The 26,239-nt window shown below is 41.4% G+C and overlaps 1 protein-coding gene across 7 annotated transcripts in view; it reads right to left on the reverse strand.

Moving 5' to 3' along the window:
* The window catches only part of lrba (LPS-responsive vesicle trafficking, beach and anchor containing), a 179,939-nt gene that overhangs the window by 91,897 nt on the left and 61,803 nt on the right, over window positions 1-26,239 (reverse strand). For all 7 annotated transcript variants that reach the window (XM_075463161.1, XM_075463166.1, XM_075463165.1 and 4 more), the window contains exons 33-36: window positions 26,150-26,211; window positions 13,973-14,037; window positions 12,126-12,234; window positions 1,150-1,316 (exon numbers count right to left, since the gene is read on the reverse strand). In XM_075463161.1, the coding sequence (XP_075319276.1) occupies window positions 1,150-1,316; window positions 12,126-12,234; window positions 13,973-14,037; window positions 26,150-26,211 (403 nt within the window). The remainder of the gene's footprint in view (window positions 1-1,149; window positions 1,317-12,125; window positions 12,235-13,972; window positions 14,038-26,149; window positions 26,212-26,239) is intronic.

Here is a 26,239-nt window from a genome sequence, read left to right on the forward strand (position 1 = left end):
TTTTGTGTCACTGCGCATCTTTTATTTGTTAGTTTTCAGAGAACTGCAGCACCAGATGTTTCTCCTATGACTGCATACCAACGGGCTCTGGTGCGAAGCTGCACCACCTGACCTTCACAGTAATTGACCAAAAATATTGATGTAATGGCACAAGACTGATTGTGATTTATTAAAAGAGCACTGCACTCCAAGGCCCGGTGCCAATGCCTCCATGCGCCCATCGGCAGCTATTAGGAAAACCATCAATAGCCCAGCGGCATAAAGGACCGGTAATGGGAGGCTTTTCTAGCCAGGGCTCGTAGAACACAATATTCATAGTAAATGGCATTGCCTTGTGTGAGTATACATGGAGAAATAAGAAAAAAAAAAAGAAAGTGATGGGAGGAAGAGAGGGAAGGAAGGAAAATGCATCAAGGAGTGAAAAATATGGCAAATAATGCACCACTTCCAGACCCACGAAACAAACAAGGACGGAAAACAAAAGGCAGCCAAAGACAGACTCCTGATCCAACAGCAAACTAACCCTCACCAGACGAGTCTCTGGAGAGTCGGTTCAGCTTAACAAGCGTGAGCCAGCAGCCGTCTCTCCAGCTCACTATTACACACTACCTGCACAAACAGCCATCATTAGGGAATAGCTGCATTGGATTCTGCTGCCCATTTGGCGAAACAAACACAGAGGATAAGGCTCCTTCTGTTCTTAATGGGAGCTGAGCTTGTTCAAATGGCTTTCATCTCGCTCCAGATTCAATGCATCATTCAACCCAGAGTTGACATTTTCACCTTTGCAAATCTAATTTCATCAAAGTCATGAGTACTGGGGGATGAAAAAGATAATGAATACATTAAAACCATTACAGCGATTTGAATGACTTTTTGAGGCTTAGAACGCTTTAACTATGGAGCATAAGAAACAAAACAGGTGCCTTTTTTGGGGTAAAAGACGTCATGATACAATGTTCCCCGTCATTTGCTGCTTCTTTAAAATCATCCTGGCAGGTGGGGATAAACTAAGTTTACTAGATTTACAAATCTGTAAAATAGCCCGTGAATAATGTAAAAATCATGAGATTTAATAGTGTACAAGCCGTCAGAATAAGCACAGCTTTATTACTGCCCTGTTTTTTTTTTTGATAACTTCTGCTTTACCTTATGGAAGAGTTTCCCCAGGCTCCGTGCTTGTCGGTCAGGATGTTGACTATCTTCTGGATGAGCTGTGTGGCTGTCATGTGGTCGCGGTACTTGGCCGCTCGGATCAAGTGGTCACACATTTTCTCCTCGTCTCGTTTCTCTGCCGCATACTGAGCACTGTTGGACTGGAAAAAGAAGGGAAAATTAAAGCATTGAGGATGCTGCAGGTGATGGTGTCACACGAGCGCAAGTTACAAAGTTACGCATGAACGAACAGAATGCGCTACGCCAGAAGTTAAACATTTTGGCATCGGTAAATGACAAACAGAAAAGCAGGTCTGGCACAACAGCGTTTCACATATAGAAATTCCATTCTGAGTGGAACCAAAGGAAAAACATAGGGTCATTTCTGATCTCGTGTCACGTTGATTAATAACAGTGGACGTGTATTTTCTAATGCCCTCAGGCACACCTAATCACACGATACCTACAATGCACAGGCAGGACATTTTTCTATGTCAGAATTCGTTATCAGAATGGCCCTTTGAACTCTGCAGTGAAGGTAAAAACAAAGCACCTTCTGAAAATAACTAGAATTTGAAAGTGTTTCCGTTTCCAAGATTATTTCATAACATATCTATGTCGAATACTTACACCGTACTCATGGCTCACTTTGTAAAATCTGTTTCAAAGTTATCTGTATTGGATGCTGTGTGAATCTGCCCTTATCAAATACTCTACCATTTCTACCATTGGTCTAAACTGGTCCGGTTGCGTTACAGCAACCATTAACCCCAAAAGCATGTGAACAAATACAACATGCATTACCAAAGTTGGCAATAAATTGCTTTATAATGGGCCCTTCTATTCAATTTGAAAGAGAACATTTCATATGTGACAGAAAATCTATAGGTATAAATCACATTAGAAGGGCTTTTCTGCAGGCTGCTCGGCCTTAATTATCAATCTATGTCTCTTTATGTGGCATTAAGGCGGGTCTTGACCTTCTAGCACGATGACCTGAGAAACCGCAAAGCCCAGGGACTATAGAAGAAGAATCACTGGGTAAGTGTTTCAGATTTTAGACCAAAAGATTGAACAGCAAAAGAGGAAGGAGGAAGCTTCATATGTGTGCGCGCTGCAGATCCATTAATCTTGATCAGTGAAGGTAAAGTCGAACATGTATGTGACATTGAGGACAACAAAAGGGGAAGGAAATGACTCAGCGGACGATATCTAAAATTAAGCCATTCTAGCTGTAGTTTTGCCACTTAGTGTGTAAGATAGTGCGCGTTATTCTTTAGGACAACACGTGGGCACTTATAGGACAGATCGTTTTTTACAAACTGAATGCGTTTGTAGATTTCCATCATTTCAGCAGATAGCAAGTAGCAGAGCCCATTTCCATCTGCGCCCGTCTGAGACATGTAAAGTCTGCAGTACTAATCAACGGTGCTGGGTTCAAACTCATAACCATAAACAAACACTTCATCACCTGTGTGTTGAGCCTGCCCAAACACCCAAACCCTCCATGCCGTAATAGGCTTTTCTTACATGCACAGCCAAAGTCGACTTCGGGAGAAAAGGCCAAATTCGTAGACTCTCCCCTAAAATAACAACCAAAGAAGCTGAACATATAAGTAGCGCCATTAAAATCCAAAGCTGGGTTTGCTTGTAAGTGGAAAAGACAAGTCACAGTTAATGCCGGAGGTCATTCCATTGATGTGAAGTCAGAGAAAAATGCCTGAGTATTATGAAGGACTTATTATGTTATGTTATAATGAAGGTTTAAGTAATTAACCAAATCTCCCATGCTTAATTCACTTCCATACTGACACTGATAGACAGGACAGACACTAAAAAGGGATTTTTATAAGGGTGTCCCTAAAACAAACCGTTCTTTCATTACTTTTAAAAAGCTGTAAAGGTTTCTATTTCCATGTCAATGGGAAAAATAGCTTGTTTAGAGTGAAGCACGCAGCACAGCCCTGTTTTAAAGATGGCGATGCTTCCATTTCCTAAGCTGAAAGAGCACAGCTGAAGCAAAAGGATGGCAAACTATGCACCGTTAGCTTCCCTAATAGACAGCCACAAGGGCACACCTTGCTGGCAGAGAGATCGTTATGACTTGCGACACTGTAATCATGGGCAGCACCTTCTATTATATGGCCTGGCTGACAGGGTCGTGCAGCATGGATGCTGGCTCGGCTTGGGGACACAGCTCAGTGAGGACAAAAATGATGATGGCTGGTATTAATCGAGTCAATTACACTGAGTTGTGTCTCCCACAATTTATCCATAGTTCAACTAAATAACTGCGGATGTGTGTTGCAGTTTGGGGAGGAAAGGGGCAGCTTGTGAGATGACTTGAGTCACAGTAATCATGTCTGAAATCCCATAACGGCAGAGAACAGCAACATCCACCTAGAGACAAAAACAAAGGCATTCTAGCCATAACAGAGCCTTACTCGAGACCAGAAAACAGCACATTTTTTTGTGTCAAAGAATTTACATTTCGTCTCCAACTGTCACTCAATCATGTTCTGCCCTTCTAGCTACACAAATAATAAGCAGGGAAAACAAGGGGAAGAGTCTCAAAGCAGTGATGTCAGCTTTATCTAAATGCTGAATTTGTTGTCAGATCAAGCCTTGGCTACCCCCCTCCTCTCCCTCTGTGGGTTGAGAGGGTTAACCAGTATAATAGGCCAGAGAGTGGAGGCTCATTACAAGATATCATCCCTATGTTTATCAATTAGTGACAGAAAAGGTCTAGTGGTGTTGCCATGCCAGGGTGAGCCTTCGACACAAGCCCCTGACAAAACTGCAGTCCCAGAATTCTGTCGAAATACATGAGGAAGAAACGAAACCAGCAGAGATGTTATTAAAGTGCTTGATTTGCAATCTCTTGACAATGGTGGCACATCATGGCTACATGCTCTCCAAGGGTGGGCTATCGCTTTACGAGAATCTCCAATTTCTTCCATCCGTCGACAAGCACTCCCTGAGGGTTTCATTTACAAACGGGTAGAGAAACTGTCCAGAGGAAGGCGAGACATCATGTCCTTGTCTGGTATCTGAGAATGCAAATGCACAACAAATAAATTCCTCCTGGAACACAATGGAGGTCGAGGCAGACGAGAGGACGGAATGAGGAGGGAGGATGGGGTCGCTAAACAAAAGTAGATTTTCAACCAGTCCACCAATTGGTTTCAGAGAGATTCTCTTGCACTTGATCTCTTGCCCTCGAGTTTTCAAATTGCAACATAAAATGTCACCAGGGGAATTCAGACAATGGGCTGGAGAAGAAACGGGTGAAAGGAAGAGTGGAGAGAAAAATGAGGGCTTAAAAGTACAATGGCGAACAAAAGTCACCAAATGACAATGCCTGACAGCCACTTCAATTCTGAAATGATGTCCCTGTCATGCAGTGCTCCCAAGTATTGATTTTTTTTTTTCTCTCTGGAAGCGCCAGTGGAAAAAAAATAATCTAATCCAGTTGAAACAGATCCCTGCTGCTGGCAACAGTCCATTGCTAGCAGCCATCAAGGTTAACGCAGGCGCAACACTTATCAAAGTATCTCCCTCCTCCTCCTCCTTCTGATCCACCCTTCACACAGTCTGCAGCCCATCTTTAATGGACTGGTCACCATGCATGGATGGCAGCCTCTCCATCTTTTCTACCATGAAACCTCTTCTCTCTGCTGCGCCCTCCTTTTGCCCCATCAGTCTGCGGCACTGCCATTTTTTTTTTGGATGATTCGAGCAGAGCTTCAAGGTCATGCCATGTGAAAAATCGTACGTGTTCAATTTTCATCAAGAGATGACAAATGGTAAAAAAAAAAAAAAAAAAAAACACCAGATGAAAAACACGTGTCCTACAGGGCTCCGTATCTCCATAGAATAAGAGAATAAGGGCTACAAAGACTTATTAAAGCCTAAAAAGTACATAAGGCAAAAACAATGACAGAGCTGCGCACTGCTCGTTATTATGATGACACTCTTATCAGCACGCTAAGCTCAACTTCAGGTGCTCAAATGAACAAATAGAAAAAGCAACAGAACACAACTTCCAGTGACTACAGGGACCATGTCAAAGTGAAACAAAGGTAAGTGTGGAGTGAAGTCATATTTCAGGGTTTGCTGGTCACATATAATGATGGGAGCAGTGGAGGGGGTACCTGGGGACTTCATTATGTTGACAAGACAGCAGGACTGAGACTACAGTTCTCCAACCACCCTCTATAGCCCACTTTTGTTTCTGTCTCTTGGTCACTTAAGTGAAGTCGTCAATACTGTACGGTGAAAGAAGACAAAGCAATGCCAAGAGACGCGTGCTTGTTAAATGTTTCGACAATAAATTCAGACCACATTATGCTCTGTGGTGATGAAACTGTTGTTGTCCAACCTTGGGAGAATTTTGCTCTAAGATTACATGAAATTTCTGCCTTCCCTCTTTGAAAATATCCCCCTATGCAAAGGCTGCTGTGATACCATCTTAGAAATAGGCATGTTGCTGGGTTTTTTTTTCCTTCTCCTTTTCCCATTCTCCTGACAACAGATCTGCCTATAATGGGATGCTCAGGCATTCAGCCCTGCTGACATATTACATTACAGTTACGACAACTACATGACAGCGAGCTACAGTTGGTGGCAGCTATCAGTTTGAGTGCTAACATCAGTTTAATGTGGTGAAAATAGCCTCGGGGAGATGTGGTTTTCTGACTGTGTTTGAGTAATATTTGTTTAGCAAATCTGTGCTCTTTTTATTTCTCTCTTTTCTGAAAAAAACAAACAAAAAAAACAACTGTTATCTGACAGACGTCTTCGACAAGTATATTTTAAAACAAAGTTCCTGGATATTACAAAAGAAATCCGATGCAAAATTAGGACAAAGAAACAGGTTTCTGTAGAAGAAAAACCTTTTAACAGTGCAATTTCTTGTGGGATAAATGCGAAATGACTTAATTGAGTTGCAACAAATAAAATAACAAAACAGTATCAAACTCTTAAACATACAGATATTTCAGTCAAATACTTTTAACAAGGAAAACACAACATTTCAACCAACTAGATACCGTAAAGTCTTTTAATGCTATGGAAATAAATGGAACAAACTGTCCCCAAACAAATCACTAACAAGAACTGTGAGCAAACTTATTACACAATTAATCCCTCATAAACAAGAAACCTTAAATGAGATGCACAAAAGGGACTAAAGATGGATGGGAGAGTTGTTAAAGTACGAACAAAACAGACTCATCATGATTACTGATGAAGCTTAGTGTGTGTAAGTATTCTTTAAAATGTGTTTTATTGAAACCAATGCTTGACTGAAAGGCATTTAGCCCAGTGTGAACAGAACAGCTTTGACTGGGGATGTTGGTTGGTTTGCTCGTATGCTTCAGGTTCTTCTAAAAGATTTAGATTGGATAAGTGTTTCCATTGTGTTGCATGTCCAATTTTCCCTTCAGCACAACTGTCACGGACAAATGTCTTGATGTCTTTCGGTTACAATTTACAGCCATTATTAAAGATTTCATTGCTTCAGTGGTGACGAGCTGCTCTGCAAACCAGTCCCAAACCATGACACTGCCACTAATCATACTTCTAATATGAAATAAAGTGCTCATTGCTGTAATGTCATGGTTTCTGAAAAAAAGACTTCCCACCAACATTTCTCCAGCAGGCCTCTGGCTTGTTCTTGTGATCTATAATAAACCACAAGCAGGAAGACTCATTCAGTAGCCCTCTTCTTTTAGCTCTGCATGCACACTACTGTTGTTCAATGTTCTCCTGGAGTTCAAATCCTAAACCTTAACATTAAATAGTTGTTTACATGCTGCGTTTCTTTTTGACTTTTCTAATCATTGCACACCTTGTTCCTTGATAGTATTCAGTGGTGTGAATCATCATCATCACCCTACACCCACTCCAGTGTAGGGGGACGATGGTTCTGAATTTCTTCCATTTCTACACTTGACTAACTCTGGACAAGTCCAAACTCTTTAAAGATGTCTTTTCATTTCGCCCCAGCCTGATGAGTGCCTACGTCTGAGCTCCACGGAAAAAAAAAAAAAAAAATCTCATTGGGCCAAGAAATGCTTACACAAATGTGTTTAAACTCTAAGAATTGTTTTTCTTGACATAAAAACAAGATCTCCACTAACACCTGATGGCCATCTCATTAAACTGAAAGGCTTAAGTCTGTAATTCTGTGCCAACTCTAAAGGTTCTCATACTTTTGTCTTGTATCAGATTCAGGTATTTCCTGAACACATAAATTACCAGGAAGAAAATTTCTCTCTCTTTTCTTTCTCATTTGTTTAATCCAATTTGATTTTATTAACTTTGTGGTAACTGTGTGGAAATCTGATAATCTTTGAAAGTCATATTTATGTAACCTTATTGTGAAGCACAAGACAACAAGATAATTCTGTTTGAGATAAACTGTGACCTGTTGAACTGGTTTCTGCAAGATAGTGTTGTTAGGCAGCAAGTATAGTATTTGTGTTTTATGAAAAGAAAAACAAAAATCAACAACATCTCTTGCCTCTATGCAAAACTCCTTGCTTGTAGTTACATGCTGATCATAAAACTGCTCTTTTCCTCCTCAGCACTGTCTGATGGTTTGTGATGCAGACTTCGGGGCTATGATAATATCATATAATGAGTTTCAACTCAATGTTAATGTCATTAACATGGGAGAAGGAACAGCTCATTTTACAAGCTCAGCAGAGGAAAGACAAAGACACCATGCACTAATTAGCTGCCATCGTCTGGCTTTCACGGGGTCTCTGGAACGGTCAATTCAATTACTCCAATAACAGCAGAAGATGCATCAAGGCGTTATATGAAAAAAGGAAAAGGCCGAGCAGAAGGAAAGGAAAGGAAAGGAAAGAATAGAAATGGCTTGGGTCTTGCTCAGTCTTCCCTATCTGAACCTTCTTATCTGCCCTTGTGCCCCTGAGCCCACCACATTTCATCCCTAATGAACAGCCCCATAAAAAAAAGAGGGAGTTCGATTTCTCTCCTCCTTTCCATCTCTGGGCTCCGTCTCCTCCTCACTGCTTCTGTGGAAGATATCAGTCTATCATTTGCCGTGCTGGGCAGGAGCATCCAATCTGCAGATCTCCTTCACATTAAGGATCCTATTAGATAGAGAACCCTAAAAGGTAATTGAATTTCCCCCTAGTTATCTTCATCTCTGTTTCACCCTAAGCCCACTGTAATAACTTACTCTCAGGGCCAAAGATAACTCAATTCTGTCCCACAGAGAGCCGGCGAGAGCATGAGCAAAAGAGAGGGAAAGACAGCAAGAGGGGAAAAGCATATGTTATGTCTCTGAGGTAAACCAGTATCTAAATCTAAAGGCTCCTCTATCACCACCTTCAAGGATTTGAAATCTGACAAGAAACAAACATAAATTTGTTTTTATGCTTTTAGAGTTTTTATGCCTAAGTCAAAATGTTGTTGCTGCTGTCTAATTACAGCAAGCTTTCTCAGATGCTGTGTTAGCAGATCATGTTCTGGTAGTTGGTGCGGCATTGCTCAGCAAACATCCCAGCATCAAAACAAGACCTCACAAAGGCCTGGTTTGAGGTTTATTTCTGACAAAATAATAACCATCCACCATCACTGCAACGCATTACAGAGAAACAATGCTTTAAAAAACAAACAAACAAAAAAAAAAAAAAAACTGGGACAAAGCTGAAAATCATTTCAAAACCCTCCAACCCCACCCTCAGGGGGGGGATGTTTCATTGGCCTGTTATTTTTATTGTGGCAGGGCAAAATGAAACCGTTGGCTCCAGCAGGCTCTAACGGAGCTTGTATGGAGGCAAAAATCAATACGGCAATATCAGAGCAAGACTTATCAGGGGCTCACTTCTTCTCAGAGGTCACAGAGGAGCAACCGCATTTAAGTGGGGAATTCAATTGTGAAACATAGTTTGAGACAAGCCGTGCTGGATATCTGATTGGGGACGTTTGGAATGCAGGTAGGAGACGTTAAAAGTTACAACCCAAACACGAGAAAAGGAAAACTATAACCTTTCTTTGGATGGATTTTAGACAAAGAAGCAGTTTGTGTAAAAATGAGCTTGTGCTTCAGCTTTAGATCAGCACAAAGCCTACACAAGAAACGTACACTACTCTGAGCCTTCATACCTGTGCACTGCGGTTGCTTTGTTTAGTTTCTTTGTTGACTTTAACAGGTGGGGTATTGGGGTTTCTCATCGTATTGCAAAATTCAAAGTTATGTTTTACTTAGAATCACAGACACACAACAATTCTGTTACCCCGTTTATTATCGAATTAAGAAAAAGATTAATATGGAGTCACATGAAGTGAAATTCTTGATGGTGTCAGTGCAGTATAGATTCTGTTTTTTCTGGATTGGAGATCAAATAATCCATCATTCATTTTTATCTATTTAAGGCCTTAAAATGGCTTTGATGAAGCGACACACTTGACTCATTCTGCATTGTGGGGTATTTGAACCTCTCCCCACTGCCACTTGCTGGGTTTCCAGAGCAAACCGGTGCAGTTTTTCAGAAAGCTTGTATTCACTGGAACGTGACAAGTTCTCCTCTTGTCAGCTCCATAAAAATTCCAACATTCCCTTCTTGCTGTGCTTGTGTCCGCTTTAATCTGTTCAACTCTGTGTTTTATTTATTTATTTTACTATTATATGTAAACCATGTGGTTTTGCAGCAGGGAAAACGCACACTACTCTGGAAAGTCACTGAGCCCAGACGGTTGGGGGGGGGTGTTTGTGTAGCAGAGATGGGATACACCGAGGAGCTTCAGTCGCTGCTCTGCTCGTGTTCAAAGAGCAGGGAGCACATCCAGGCAGAGGAAACACACAGCTAAGCTTGCAGGTTGAGTACAGAAACAATCTTACTTTAAACAAACCCAGCAGGCTACATTACATTTGAATCCTTGACGATCTGGGATTCAGACACCGCCATCAGTGCACTGCAGTTGTGAGACAAAAATGCTGTGTGACGGTGTTGACCGAGTTCTAACACATGGAAAATACCATTTGAACGTGTTAAAAGGTTAAAAATACATGTATTTTTTTGCAGAAGCAAACAGCAACACTATAAATAGACTTTATTATCTAAACTTTACTTATGAGGGACCACAGGCGCAGTTAGATCTAAACATACTTAGATTAGTCTGTGTCCACAGAGTAAAACATAAGTCTTGCAAGATCAATGGCTCACTCTTTTATTTATAGCACTTCCTATCGAGACACAAAAGTGCACATTTCAAGGGATCAAAGGTTTCAAAGTAGAGGATTTCCCCACAAGAAATATGGGACAACAGAAAAAAAAAAAAAAAAAGAAAAAAAAGGTGTTTGGTGGAATTCCTGTTTGCCAAAGTGAGAGCAGCAGAGGTTTTCCAGTAAAGTTAAAGCAGAGCAGGAGCATTTGGGGCTGTCGTGTGCAGACTGACAAGTCGGTCGGTCAGTCATGCCGTTCATACTCAAAAATATTTCTACATGTGCTTCCTTTTGTCCGATGAAGACAGATGCCTAACTTTCCATTTTGCAAGAGCCCACATGATGTATGCCTTTTCATCAAGACGTTACACAACAGAATAGAAGTTTGACTACCAGCCCAGTAGAACTGGATCAAACCCCAGAAGTCTGTCCTGATGACAAGGTCAGATCACGTTAAATGACTTCATGCAAACGACTGACACTTGGAGCAGGGCGAGTAAGAAGGGTTGAGCTTTAGTTTAAGATAATAATCACACAAAAGATCAGTCTATACATGGAAGAGAGCTAAACGAAGCAATGACAAAACCAAGAGCCCCGACCCTTATTACAGTCTTGAGGGATTCCACATCACTCAAATGTAAGAGAGCCCCTTGCTTTAAGCTTGAGGGGAAAAGGGATGATATTTTAGTAAAGTGGGGACAGAGGCTTGGGGGTGGACATGGTGGGTTTACACAGTCAGCCCTTCAGGCCAGCACCTTTCAGGTCTGTCTGCAGCTTTTAGTTCTGGCAGATTCCTGAAAAATGAAGGAGGGAGGGATGAAAAAAAAAAAAAGGGGGAGGATGCCATATCCCTGTCACTAGCAAAATACACCCCCAGTGGGAGTATAATGGACAGGATCTTAGCAGGACAGGAAAGGATTTTGTGAGATCTAAAAAGCACAGGGTGGAGTGCAGCAGAGTTTGACTAAGAAGGGGGCAGCGAAGGGTACCCATGGGTCAAGACAGAGTTGGCCCTGCAGCTATTTGTGAATGGTTGCGTTTGTGCTAAGAACTGGTAGGAGGAAGAGAAGGATAAGTTATGATTCTGGGACATGCCTGCAGTTAGACTGAGACGCACAGGGATAAATTAACACTACCCAGTGTTTGGTTAGCGATACGCGCCAACCGTGATCTCCATCATCAAACTACGCCCGTGTGTCTGCGTGTTCATGATTAGACACAGTAAGGTCTGAAAAGTGAACATTTACCCTCTAGGTTTGCTGTGACAGACCATCCAACCTGATGGACAAGCCTGGAGTAGTCACTGGCTTCTCTCCATCTTAACCTTTGCTTCTTTTTAGTGCATATAGTCACAAACCGATAAGAATATCAGGCCATTTTTTAATCGCAGTAGTTTTAGTAATACAACATAAAGCTCAAAATGGACTATTGTCTGAGCAAGTTCACACATTTTTCTCAGACTTCATCTTGCAAATGTAATTATTCTAAAGGGGAAATCAAAATCCCATTTTATCACTATAATCTTCAGTCTATATTGAAACATCTAAGACGCTTCTCTGAAGAGAAATGTAACGAACATTTGTCAGGTGACTGACTGAGCCATTCACTTCCATTTATTTATGCAAAAGTCATTTTCCAAGGCAATAATCCAAGGCAAAGACTCAATTTCTTTGTGTGATCAAAAAGGATACCAAGATAAACCAATACATTTTGGGTGCACTTTAATAGTTCTCTACATTTAGAGGCTAATCATAATGCTTCATCTTACCTCGAATTCTGCGTGTTTGTGTACGTCTTCAGCCCTCTGTCGACTCAGGATAAACTCAGCCTCATTAGCCACACGAACCAGGTGGTCCTTCATGGTATGACTGAGAAGCCTGTGAAAGAGGGGCAATGGTGAAATCTACATTGATGTCAGTCACTTGAATAGGCGGGGGGGGGGGGGGTATTACAGGAGGATATTACAGTATCCTACTCTTCAGAATATTCCAAACATGTGTTTAAACACCGATATCTGCCAACCTCAAGGGAAAGCAGCCATGAAACATCCATAAAATGGTGAAAAAGAACCGTGAAGAATTAGCAGAAAATCTAATTTGGGAACAAAACCAAACCAGATTTCCACTTCAACTACAAAGCAGGTGCTAATTGATTTTTTAATGATATGCATCTGACAGGTGGGAGGATCTCTGCCCATGTTACTACACATGTAACCTCCTCTTATCAGCGTAGATGAAACGTGCATGTTGTGCGAGTGTCTGTGTGTGTGCGGGTCAAAGAAACCGAGCTGAAGCCCTGCAGGTCAGGATTCTGCAAAGTGGAACAATAACAGACCAGGGACAGACAGAGAGGAGAGGTGGAGGGCAGGCTGGGACTGGCGGCGGGGTGGGAGTTTAGGACCAGGGAATAACTGTAACCCAAGCCTGCTGTTTCAGCACTGTGCAGCAGGGGGGCGGAGGCGCTGGGGCCTCTAACCTCCACGGCCCTATTCATGCCCCGCTATCAATAACCCAGCCACTTCCCTTCTTTATGGTGCTCTGTGTTAATGAATGCACATGTGGATGCTGCCTGAAGCTGGAATGTGCACTAAGCTACACAACAAACTCTTTTTTACTAAAAAACTAAAGCATGGAATTATGGAATGTGAGGCATTTTCCCTTAAAAGAAAAGTAGAAATAAATAGTGATTAATAGAATGTTTTTGATTGATTAGTTTGGGGATTTTTAAAGGAACAAATACGATGATTGTCGTAATGGGGAATTTAGACTTATATTGTTCAAGTTTAATTACAAAGGTTTTGTTTTAATACAGTCTTGCAGACAGCCATTTGTGTTCACATGTATATATACAAGGGTGCATGACCTTCGCTGTAAAGCTCAACTTGAGTTAAAGTGGGATAACGTACAGCTCTTTAAAGTTAACTACAAATCCCCTCTTACATAAACAAGTCAAAGGACTACACTGCTAATCTTTTTAGCCTCACAAAGGATTAGCATCTGCCAATTCTAAATCTCAGGATCAATAATAGGAAGTGTTCTCCTCTAAATCAGAAATTGATAAGAGTCGAAAGACTACAGGGAAGTGAAGAGGGAACAAGGATCACTTGTTCGGAAGGGAAGGGAAAAACAAGATATAGAAGATGAATAGCAAAAGAGAGTTGAGCAGAGGAGATTATTACAAACAGATAAAGGCTCAGCCGGGAAGGCATAAACTGACAGACGGACAGTGAGAAATCAAGAGTGATTTCCTGGGTGTCACAGAGGAACCGGCAATCAGAGCTCCTGTCACCTTCTGCCTAACCTCGCTCCTTCTCCCAAATCCCTGTGGGATGAGCAGGTATTGAATGGAGCCTTGAACTCACTGGTCCTCTATCCTCACTCTCACTTCTAAGCCCCTCTTCTCCCCCCAATCATCGATTGTTGTCCAGAATCTTGAATAGCCACACCATCACAAAGCCCTTTGGGATCTTAGAGGGCCTGGGAGGTTGTGCTGTGATCCAAGCATGGGGGGGGGGGGGGGGGAATTGGAGAGAGGCCAATGGGAAGATGTTTGAAAGATAATGAGATGGCTGCGCCGAGAAGAGAGCGTAGCACGAAACGGGTCAGGGTGACCTACCTGCCTTCGTTGACCAACTCGATAAAGGCGAGTCCTGCATTCTTCTGGATGGAGTTCTGCCACTCCTGGAAGCAAAAGCAAAGATCATCAATGCAGAACTGATGAAAGTGAACTGATGCCAAACATCTGGGGAAATTTAGCACATGTTCTCATAAGTTTAGCAGCAATATTTGACTACAGGGAGCCAAGATATCCTGCGTCATTAAAACGTGCTTATCTTTTGGATGGATAATTAAATGATTCGCCTTTAAGGACACACAACTCCTCAAATGTTTTCAAAAGCTTCCACATCACTGGAGGCAACTAATATCAATTAAAACATGATCCGAAATGTACAAACTATCAGTCAGCAGAGGCTACACAGTCAGCGAGTATGCTGGTGGACACGGGTGAAAGGCCTGTGTTGACAGTGCATTTATCACAAGTAAATACACAAATTTCTTCCTCTCTTTGACTGGCGTTATGGTTGAAGGTGTCAGTCTAAACAATCCGACCGCAGCCGTGTGCGACTTTAAATCCTCAATTTGGAAGGGACAACGAGGGAAGGGAAACTCAGCGGTCATCGTCTCTCATGTTCTGTTCAATATTTCAACACCTTCAACACAAGCGTCAAAAGAATAATAAAGCAACAAGGTCATGGGTCCTGTCTGAACCTCACCGCGCTTTTTCCCCCTCTTCCTCTCAGGGGAGGGGGAGAAATATGCACAAAAAATTTCATCTTAGAGGCCTAAACTGCCAAACTGCTCTTTAAAAAAAAATAAATAAATAAAATCATAAATCACAGCTTAAACGCAATACTCCTCACATTATTCAACTCTTCTTAAAACGTTCACACATTTTAACAGTAATTTAAGTCGAATGAAGTATAGACTTGAAGTATTTTATAAAAAAGGGCCATTAAACTCTGTTTAGCTACATAACCTATTAATTAAGTTGCAAAACATCTATACAGTGAAAGAAGCAAAGTGCATAAGACTAAACGTTTTAAACTCGGCTGTCATCTCTTCAGCTGATAGAGGAAACTGTGTGTTTACATAGAGACTAGCTTTTCAGTAAACCTAGAGATCCCAAAGGGAGCAGGATATCAGCGCTACAAGGAGGAAGGAAAGATCCATTTACAAGAATTCCTAATACACATCCAGACATATTTGTACATTTGTGACGTGTCCCCGAAACCATATAGCCTCTCTCTTTTCAGCACAACAAGTACATACCCATCAAAACCAATCACACTCAAAGCCAAGAGAACCATTCTTCTGGTGCCTGCTCACCATCACTCTGTAACCAACTGCACGTCCCACAGAAAACAGCATTACACTTAACCTCAATTCATAACCGCTTTTTGTCCTGCAGGGCCATATTGGCATTGACCGTGTTTACAATACATTCCAAATAAAGAGGGCACACTGGGAATAGAAGTCTGGGCCTGGGAATGGAAACAGTGTGGAATACTGGCAGATGTTTTAGTGGAAGAAGCCTGCTTTGGAGGAAGCGTGTGAGAGCAGTCTCGGGGCCTTAGCTGAAGCATGGACTGCAGTTGAGGGACATTTACCATGAGTGTAAGCTTGTGGCTGTGTGGATATTTCAAACCAGAGCAGGTTGTACTAGCCAGATTTCTCGTAAACACAACAGGAAGTGAGGCTCTAAATGATAGATAAAAGCAGTGACATGAAATTTCTTAGGATTTCAGTGCAGCAGACTTGGGGATCTGAGGTACAAAGTACCTTTAGAGGGAATAACTATAGCGAATTGACAGCCCATGATGGCTTTGCCTCTAAATTTCATTTGATGAAAGGCATAGAGGCAATTGGCATTTTGTGGACACGGACAAAAGGTGATAGCAAGACTAATGGTGTAATTATGGGCAAAGGAAGGCCTTTTCTAGTTGAATTAAAAAAAGCAATGACCCTGATCTGAGAGACATCTCCCGGTGACAAAAAGGAAACGGGGACAGGTCAGTGATAGAATATTGGATTTTGGCTGCCCTGGTCAGCGATGTTGCTGCTTTTATGGCTGCGATAGGGGCCATGACCACAGCGCTCCTGATGAGAGGATACAAGCACCCATTTGTGACCTCTCACCTTTAACCTGACCTCTAAACAGATGACGGGATGGGGAGAGGGCTTTTCCTCGATTCCGACTTAAAACTGGTCAACGGAAAACAATTTTGCAGATTGCCGAATTTAGTTGACAAGGCTGCATTTTGGTTTTTTAGTTTTTTCTTTTCTGCATGTGTCAGAGTATAAATGAAAGTTTAACTATTCATTGAAATGCCTGTTTAAATCTGAAGGCAATAAGACAGCTCTGTTTGGTCTGCGTTCCATGATGATGGCATTGAGTCTAAACACACATGCCATGCACTTCCGTCATTACAGCTGATTATCCATAATCAACATCTAAATATACCACTACCACTGGTGAGAAAACACAGACCTCCAGAGCAAAATCGCCTTTCAAACATCGGGCTTGCCCCAACACAAGGACAACATTTTCCAACACAGAGTAGAGAAATGTCCCGGCCCTCCCAAAATAATAAATAAGTCAGCTGTGCTTTTTGGCGGCATCACTCATAATCACAAGTATTTGTTGATCCGAAAGGCTATTTCGATGGGACGACAAAAGCATAAATCCTCATGTCAAGTGTGGCACTGCAACATAGACAGAATGGAGAAGATTTAGAGCTACCGATTTTTTTTCCTTTTCCTCTTCCTTTGACGCCTGGAGTTGCGTGTGCGATGCACGCCTTTTAAATCTAACGTGACAGAGAATGGCCGAGGAAAACAGAAAGTTAACCGACACATACAAAATGCCAAAGTTAAATACAAATGAAAAAAAATAAAACAACTCAAGGCTCTCAATGTTATGGCAGCATGTCACTGACTGCTAGATGGCACTTCTATAACAAGTGGTCGCAGACTTTGGTGTTTCAGATTAAACGTTTGTGTGTCGATGACCACAAAAGAAAACAGACGAGGAATCAATTTACTGTTGTTGTGTGACTTAAATGTCCATGAATAGCAACCCGTTTGCATGTGCCAAGGAGTAAGAAAGAAAAAACATGAAAAACCTTTGGAATAAATTTTAGATGTATATTATTCATCAGTGTCTGATTGATTGATTGATTAATGCTGAGGCAGAGCAGCTTGTTATCCACGCGCTTATATCTGCAACACCCCTGTGTATGAAACCTAAACACCAGAGCGTGCTCAAGGGTCCAACATGTGTGTGTTGGGATGGTCGCTGCTTAAAGAAAAACAGACACACTCGTGTTGGTGTTTGCCTGATCAAATTCACAACTACAGGAATATTTACCGACGTCCAAATATTTATACAGCCACGTCTCTGATAGCTTCACGGACTCGCACTGTCAAGAATATACTAACAGAGTGAGAGGTCTGGACCTAAAGCTTCCTAACCCAAACACTTAAACCAAAAACATGCAACAACACTTAAACCGTGCACGGAACATCATTTGAAGTCTAAATGCATACAGAACTTTTTTTATTTTTCTTATTTTAATTTATCCTGCAATTTAACATGCTGTTAATTCAGGTTAATGTCAGTGGATTGTACCGGTGAAAGGAGAAAAGGAATATTCAAACAACATATGCAGCTGTTTCAGCTCCAAATGAAACAGATGTTGAAATGAAATCATCACCTCATCCAACAGAGTTTTTTCTTCTTTTTTTTTTTTCTTGCCCCCCCCCCCCCCTCCCAGTGCAGCAAAACATATTTTATCTGGGGGGGGAGGGGACAAATAATGAGCTATAATGGAGAATCCTTTTCTTTAAAAAAAAAAAAATAATAATAAAAAAATAAATTAAAAAAAAAAAAAAAACACTGCTTTTAATTTAAAAAAAACAACAAAAAGGGTTATACTAAAAAACAGCTATATATACTGTGTATAGACAGGAAACCCCTCCCCCCCTTCTACATGACTTTTTAAGCTGAGTAAAAGTGGACTTATAACATGCAGTCCAACCATTACATTTGCACAGTGTCCTAATTCAAGAAATTTCAGCACTTTCCAGAGTTTCAGAGTAGTCCTGGCAGCAGTGATCAATCCAACTAGAAAAATAACATGTGCGCATTTTGAATCATTGGTATTTGGCTTCCATCCCTTGACGGATATAGAACAGGAGGGGAATTAAATACTGACAATCTACAATTCTGACCCAGAATGGCTCCTCTGATGTAGACTCCATTTAACACTTGCAACATAAAATCATCTCCATCAGTTTCCCTTCATGCAGTCTAGTTAAAGAGTGTTGATCTGTGCAGAAACTTTTATTGTGTGGACATCCTTCTTGCGTTTTTATAACATTTTCCCACCCGCCACTAAAATTACAGCCAATTCCATAATTTGCTGTTGGGTTTCTGCCATAACAACTTTACAGAGATTTCCGTAAAATCAGAATAGTTGGACAGGTTATAAAATTGTGAAGTTTGACATTTGGGTGGCTTTTCCAGGGTTCCGTAATCTCTTTAGTCTGGAAGTTTATTTGTAGACGTTTAAATGTCTAATTATCTTTTCATAGGACACAATTTGACCATACTCGCACAGATTTCCTAATGTGGGCAAGAGTCGATTTCCAAATAGGTTGTGCCATAGTACAACAAACTTTGATCTACCAACACTTGCGTTGCAAAAAGCAGATAACGGTATAGCCTCAGACTCATTGCAATTGACTGTGCAGCCTGAACATTTAAATTATAACTGATGTGTCCAAGTGTGGCAACAACGCGAGTGGGTTAGCCCCAGCGGCTAAAATACAGTCTAATCTCCAATGAAGCAGTATAAATAGTCCATTGAGAAGCGGCAAATCTCAACACTGGGTCCAAACTGCTATTTCATTTGCACAGATTTAAAGCACATACACCATACATTTTTACAAACATTTACAATCGGTCCAATATGTGAGCAAAACAGCCATTTTTCTTCAAGCCCTATTCTGCAATACATCCTCTGAGGAAGCTTTTTGTGGTGGTGTACAAAATGTTCAATGGGCCTGTACAGAAGCAGTCCATGAAAATAGATGATTAAAACAAAAAATTATATATATATATAATATATGTACAACTACAGGCAAAATGACTTTTTCTAACTCCAGCTTCTAGGTTTGGCCTCTAGGATATGACTGGGATAAACTAGATTCAAGTGTCCTATTTTTTAAAGTAAGTCATGTCCAAGATATGAACCTCTCTTTTGCCAGATTAGAAAAAAAAGAGCAGGAGGATGAATTTCCACTACAAATCTGCACAAAGACGCCAAGGCTCGATTCTTATCAGCGGGACGCCTGAGCGAGGATAGCAGGGGGAGAAACATTGGAATACATTCCAAGGTCTTATAACAAGGGACCTGTCAGGTGAAAAAACATCACATTAACAGTGCCTGCCAGGAGGAGAGGTCTGTGTCAGGAAAAATTCATTTATTTGAAACACGGCTATATGTTGCGTATAAATAACCGACCATTCGTGCCACTTGAAGCCAGCTCACAGTAAAACCGACTGGGAGCCAAATTAAAAGCCACTCAATATTTTTAGGAGTCTCCTGTCTGATTTTCTCCTCTCAGCTAGACTTCACTTCCTGTCAGGAAGCCCCCCTTGACCCCCAGCTCCTCCAACACAACACACCCCCACTGCCCCCTCTCTCCGGCTGCATAGTTGCCAACGATGGAGAGTCTTCAGGATTAAGTGCCAGTTGGTGTTACTGTGTTTTCTCTGCGTCTCACCGGAGACGATATTTTCAAAGAATATGCTGCTTTACAGAGTGACGGTGTGGGACGCTGAGCCGCGTGGCGTGGCCGTAAAGGGGCATGGGAGCCGAGTACAGGGCAAGGGCGAACAGGGAGGGAGGGAAAACAACACTTTGATTTTCACTGATCTTGAACCTTGCGTGCCTGTTGAACTGCACAGTGGGGCGCAAGTCTGACTGCGAGGAAAATGAAGGCGAGAGTATTTTCGTCCCTTGGTTTCATCGCATTCCTTGCCACTTCTCTCACCTCTCTCAGCTCCCCGAGTGGTTTATTCAACATGGTCTGCATTTGATCTATCACGTATGAGAGAGAAGAAGAAATATGGCCACTGACAGATATGAATGACTGTGGCCCCACTTTAACCAGCATAGCTTTCAATACAAACAATTAAGAAAGCAACTTGTGAAAACCTAATAAAATATACAAAAATTGTACAGCTCAATTTACAAATGCTGTTTTTTTTTTTTCCCCCTGCTTTCAAGTACTCCCGACTTCCAGAATGGTTCCATCGTTTCTCGGATCAGGCTATTGATTGTGCAGAGAGTGCGATGGCCGTACACTTACGACCTGTTCCCTGACCACGGGGGTTTAAACCTCCATGCCTCAGCCGCCCTCTACTTCTAACCTGGAGGTCAGAGCGTCAAGGGTCAGGGGGAGCCAAGTGTTTGGGGAAGTCAATGTCTTTCTCCCTGCTGACTGAGAGAGAAGTGCCCATCTGTTAAACAGGTTAACTTCGGTAAAACTGGCTGGGAACATAAGATACAAGCTATCATTGGCTTAGTGGGGGTAACACTGATGTTATTGAATTACAATTAAAGGGACACTATGTAATAAATTAAGTCATTTATTAGCTCAAATCAACATATTCATTCATAAGTTAGTCCTCATTGGTGTAAAATGATCTCTGTCAAAAATCTCACTTATCCTCCTGAGTGAAGAATAACTTGTCTGTATCTACATAGAGCAGGTAAGCTCTATGGAGGCTGCCATGTCCTTCCGGTCTATGAAAAATGACGAAGTGCCGAGAGGGACATAAAGCACTTCGAATCGCGATTTCCCCACCAGGCCTACAAGCAGAAATGACGTCATTGTGACGTCATTTCCGCCAAATGGCTTACAGCCGCTAATGCTAAATAGATTTTATTCCTTGGCACATATGTCTTTGTGTTCATTAGCTTTCTTTTTGTAAGTGCATCATCTTCTTCTTTTTATTATTATTCCTATGCTCCCCCTGGATATCTTCTTTTTGGCGTTATGCTCACATTTGTAAACTGTTATTTTGTTGATTTACTAATAAAGTTTAAAAAAAAAAAAAAAAAAAATGCTAAATAGATTTTATCTCGTAAATGATCCCACTAATAATGCATTGATTGTTACCAAACTTCTGCCGTAGTACACATAGGCTCTTAACTCACAAAACGAGGCATTAGAAAGTTTGTAAGTTTACCGGGAGTTTATTTACCGCTGCTAATGCTCCTATTGCTAACGCAGGCTAATGCTAACGCTGCGTCGACGTCACTTCCGGTAACTCCCGGAATATGACTAATTGCATTGCTTGCACACCAAAGGAGATGTTATGTTATCTGACATGTTATCTGTCATCTGTATTCATAGTGTTGTTGTATGTGTGTTATGTAATCCTTTGTACTGTGTGTCTTGATTTCTTTTTGTTTGTATGGACCTTGAGTCTGAAGCTATAGCTTCTTGAATCTTGACACATTCCGCTTGCCGTAGTTCAAGAAGTTGCAGCGCACATTTGAAAACGTGAGGCGCTAGAGAGCAAATTCATTCAACTTTGCAAAATAAAATCGCACCACTAGATGGGGGAAGAAATTACATAGTGTCCCTTTAAAGGATTATCTGCATCAGTGGTCACAACAAAATGTTGTTTTGCCTAAATCAAAGACAGAGACCCATCCAATAGTTAATAGGATATGTTAGTCGGGACCAAGCAACCAGCTGACTTGAATATCTCTACAGCCTGGTTAAACATTTAGCAGTATGGCTGAGCTGTGTAACCCATCCTTCTAAAAGGAGACATTAGCTAGATTTGAAACTGCATCATAACCGTTACTACAGGAACATTGTTGCCTCTGACAAACCATTGTGTAATAGCTTTACAATTTGGGGAGAAAAGGGCTGCACATAGGAGAAGTTTGCTCTCAGGGTATTCTGCCTCAAGGTTGTGAAATAGCTCGTTCTAACACAAACCACAATCTTTTGCAAAAGCTAAACAAATAGTTCTGTTGCCCAAACCTAATCACACAGTTTAGAAATAATATATATGGTTGTACAGGCTTCACAGACCTGAGAATTAGTTCTGTATCTGCTACAGTCTTGTCATTGGTCAAAACCGCAGCATTTACAAGTAACAAAAATACATAAATTTAAATAAATTAAAAAAAAAAAACTCTACAAGTTTGAGATTCTTACAAACATAACAGAGAGTGTCTTAACATCTAATTACACTTCAAAGAGTGCAAGAGCTTTTTGCCTTCCCTTTGGTTTTGACTGTGAGGAAGCATCCGGGGCCAGATGCTTAAACAGTGCGCACAGAATCTCACGCACACCTTTACCTCCACTCAGACGGATATTTTCAAAGGAAGAATGTGCTGTGAGAATGTACATACCCAACACATTCTTCAGACCACACTTACACAGGTTTTTAATGCAGAGCAACCCTGATGTGAGGCGACGCCTGAAAAGAGGCAACATAATTCAACATGAAACAACAAATATTTTGGTTGTCCATTTCTCTGGATAAAAAGAAGACGAGTATTTAGAGACTGTTTTGAATTTCTTACACGAGACTGTCTCATGAGTTTCCAAGGACTGTTATCTATTGCGTAATAAAGCGCAGCCACGCCCCTGATGTGACGAGCCTGCAGAGGCGGATATTTTGGCCTGTAGTTTATAATCCAACCAGCCTTGTTTTACCTGCTTTTTTTTTTTTACTACTCCATTACTATTACTTTCCTTGTTGCATCTATTTAGTTGTGTTACAAACATGTCTTGATGATGTCTGCACTAACTCATGGCTAAAAATGGGAATGGAAATCGGGTTCATGCACATGCATATAGTTTCACAATGACTGAAATTTACAAACAGCTTTATGCATAGCTTTAAGTTTTTCTCACAAATCCACACACATTTTCATGCATCTGGCCCCTAGTATTGCCGATAACGTAACCAGCATCCCTCCAGTCCACAGAGCTGTCTTTCTCCTCCTTACACTTCATGTACAGGATGCACCTCTGATAAATGGCAGAAGGATGGATGGGCTGACACAGGAGCCGGACAATAATGGCTGATCTACAGGACACAAATGCAGCTACTGAGAAGATTTATGGGCCTCTGCACATCGAAGACCGTCCAGTATCCAATGAGATGATTTCTCAAAGCACTGGACCGATGGCAGCATGCACCGGAGAAAGCCCTTTCTCTTGTTCCATTGCATTACTTATTAATCACCTGTTTTGGGTGGAAGCTAGTTTGAGCACTGCAACCAGAAAACAATTTGCTGGCCGTAAATATGGTGTGGGGAGAAAACAAGTGGACAAGAGGACACGGGAAACTGTCAGAGCCATCAGGGGCGATGAAAGGAGGGGGGGGGGGGGGGGGGGGGGGGGGGGAATGGCTCTTTACATGTAAAACATCATCATGTGGACACCAACGTTAGTTAATATCAATTTCATGTAAAGAATGGCATTTTTTTAAGAGGATATCCCAATGAATAATCCCTGACACTGCATTATGTCTTTATATTAAGCTTTTAAAATCTCTTTCTCACCCTTCTGAAACCGCCAACTTGTGTGGGTCAAATGACCCCCACTGGGGCCTCTAAATAAGACGAACCCTTCTCAATGGGTTTTACATTTGATATATAATCATTGCCCCGCATCTTGTATTACTTAAAATAACATCATTCTTATTCGCACAATGTCACAGAGTATCCCTATGTTCAAACAGACCAAAGCTGAAACGATTAGCAAATTGACATAAATAATATTAAAGAGAAATCATTTTGATGACAAATTTTTGGGAAATATTACAGTATTTCTTAGTGTTTACAACTGTTGTCACAGGTGTTTATGAAATGGTTTCACTATATCACTGTGTGGCAGAATAAAAAGGGATATTCTAGCAGCCTATTTTGACATTTTAGATAAATTGGTTAAGAAACTGTACAGAAAATTAAACATGAATATAAAAGAGGTGTCAAATGCAGCCCAAAAAAACAGCTCTTTTTGAATTGACAACAGCACGGCTGCAGAAGTCTGAGGGCATCAGCTCCATCTTTTTATCTTGAGTAGTATTTTGTAAGAGCTACAGTTACAGTATGATCATTAATTCTCACTTTGTATAGTCAGAAGTCCACAAGGATCAATACTACAGATGTGAACAAGGCAGCTTGCCACCCCAACAGTTAATGTCTGATCAAAATGGTCCTTTAATTGGGAGCACTGTTGTACTCTGTTCCAAAAGAAGCACCATCAAACAGCGGTTTACAATCCCCTCCTCAATGCCAAGCTGATGTGGCTGCCAATGCAACTTTCATAGGATCCCTGATTAAAAACTGCTCTGTAGTCCCCAGCCTCCTGACCCTTCACCCTGGCTCCACTCCATCTCAAAGCTTGGGAAATTAATTAAAATTTCACAGAGATGGTATCACATCAAGTCTCTGATGAAGGTGTGGGGGTGGGGGTGAGGAGGGAAAAGGAAAAGGAAAAGGGAAAAAAAAAATAAATTAAAAAAATAAATAAATAAAATCAATCAAAATCATCTCCATCTAATCCATTCACTGGCCGGTTTGAAGGCAGAAAAGTCTCAAGATGGCCACAGAGGAACTTCCTGTGTGAGAATTGAGCGTTTCCTGTGCCAGAGGGCCCAACAAAACTTCACTAAATAACGTCATCAATCACAGTACTGGCTTACTCTCGCTGCCTCACATGAAGAACAAACACACAAATAATTATACATTGTAATTTAGCCCAGAGGAAAGTCTGTCCCTGTTTTCCTCTTCTCCCTGGTGGGAAGCAGCGTATCATTCCCACCTTCCTCCCCCTCTCCGTCCTCCCTTCACACAACAATAAAATTACATTTGCATTAGCTGTGCGAGAATTTGGTTGGATGATTTATTGAAGCAATCAACACTACACTGGCCAATCCCTGGTCCTCTCACTTGAAGAGTGTGTATGTGTGTGTGTGTGTGTGTGTGTGTGTTGTAGAAATTGGGTGGAATAGCTTGGAGCTTGGAGAGAGGAAGAAATAGCCTGGGCTATGGACCAAAGGGGGAAGTGAGGCATGAGCTGTGCAGTGGTGCAATCACCAAGATTCTGCCTTTGATTAGATTAGCATTAAACAACACCCTGACAGATATGACAAATAGGTGCATTAGTGCCTGTCATTCTTCTCTCTTTGGTTTTCTATCTTGCTTTCACTCCTGCTATTCCTCGTCTCTCGACATTATGGGGCTCGCATTCCCTTTCTGAGTCCCACTAGCCCAAATCTATGCATGGCCACTGACATCCAAACAGATGTGTAATCCGGCTGTATTACCTTTTTTTTTTTTTTTTTTGTAGAGAAGAAGAAAAGTGTACGATGGGAAACGAACAACATGTGGGGGAGTTTAAAGGTGGAGGAAAGAAATGGCAAAGATTTTCTCTTCGGGATATGAAGCCGATTTAAAAAAAAAAAAAAGCAGAGAACAGTGGCGAGAGGTGTCAATGATTAAATGCACATTTTATTATGAGAAAACTTTTTAAGATGCAAACGAAACAGGGCAAGAGGTGTCCGTGTCACAAAGAGGGAATATTAGGGGAACTGTGTGTTCTTGCGCTGAATAAATACACCTTTTATTCAATGCACATTTTAAAGTAGACTATTTTGATCCACATGCTGTAAAAAGCCTTCAGCATCTTTTTATCTTTTAATGGTAATCACCCATCCTGGAGTGATCTATCGACAACTCTGATCATTGAACTGCCCACGCCTGCTTATGATCCCTGAATTAGTATTCATGAATCCGGCAGCAGCTAAATAAACTTGGCAACAAAACACCCACAAGACAACAGAGAAGAGAGGGGTAATCAATGCAAAGCACCATCAAATCTACATTATCCCTCCTCATCAGTTTGGTCCAGGCCACAAGGGCCGGCACGTGGGTCAAAGGTGACGCGGACAGGTCGTCCACCCTTGACCCTCAAACCAATATTTGCAGCTGAAGATGCCTTTTCCCTGATTTCTCTGTTCTCGCTATAGGTGAAAGGGGTAAATGTGGAAAGGTAGACAAGGCAGAGTGGAGGAAAGATAAGGCTCTGTGGATTTACTGCACTCAAGGTGAGCCTTATAAATCAGAATGGTTACAAAAAAAAAAAAAAAAGAGGGCAGGGTAAGAAAAGATAAAGATGCCAGACTTGCCTGAGAACACAGAAGCATGACGAGCTCCACCACTGAGCTGCTGGACTTCATACACACCAGGCCTGGAGGAGAGCACACACACACACACAC

This window comes from Odontesthes bonariensis, chromosome 4 (assembly GCF_027942865.1).
Source record: "Odontesthes bonariensis isolate fOdoBon6 chromosome 4, fOdoBon6.hap1, whole genome shotgun sequence".
NCBI classification, from domain to species: domain Eukaryota; kingdom Metazoa; phylum Chordata; class Actinopteri; order Atheriniformes; family Atherinopsidae; genus Odontesthes; species Odontesthes bonariensis.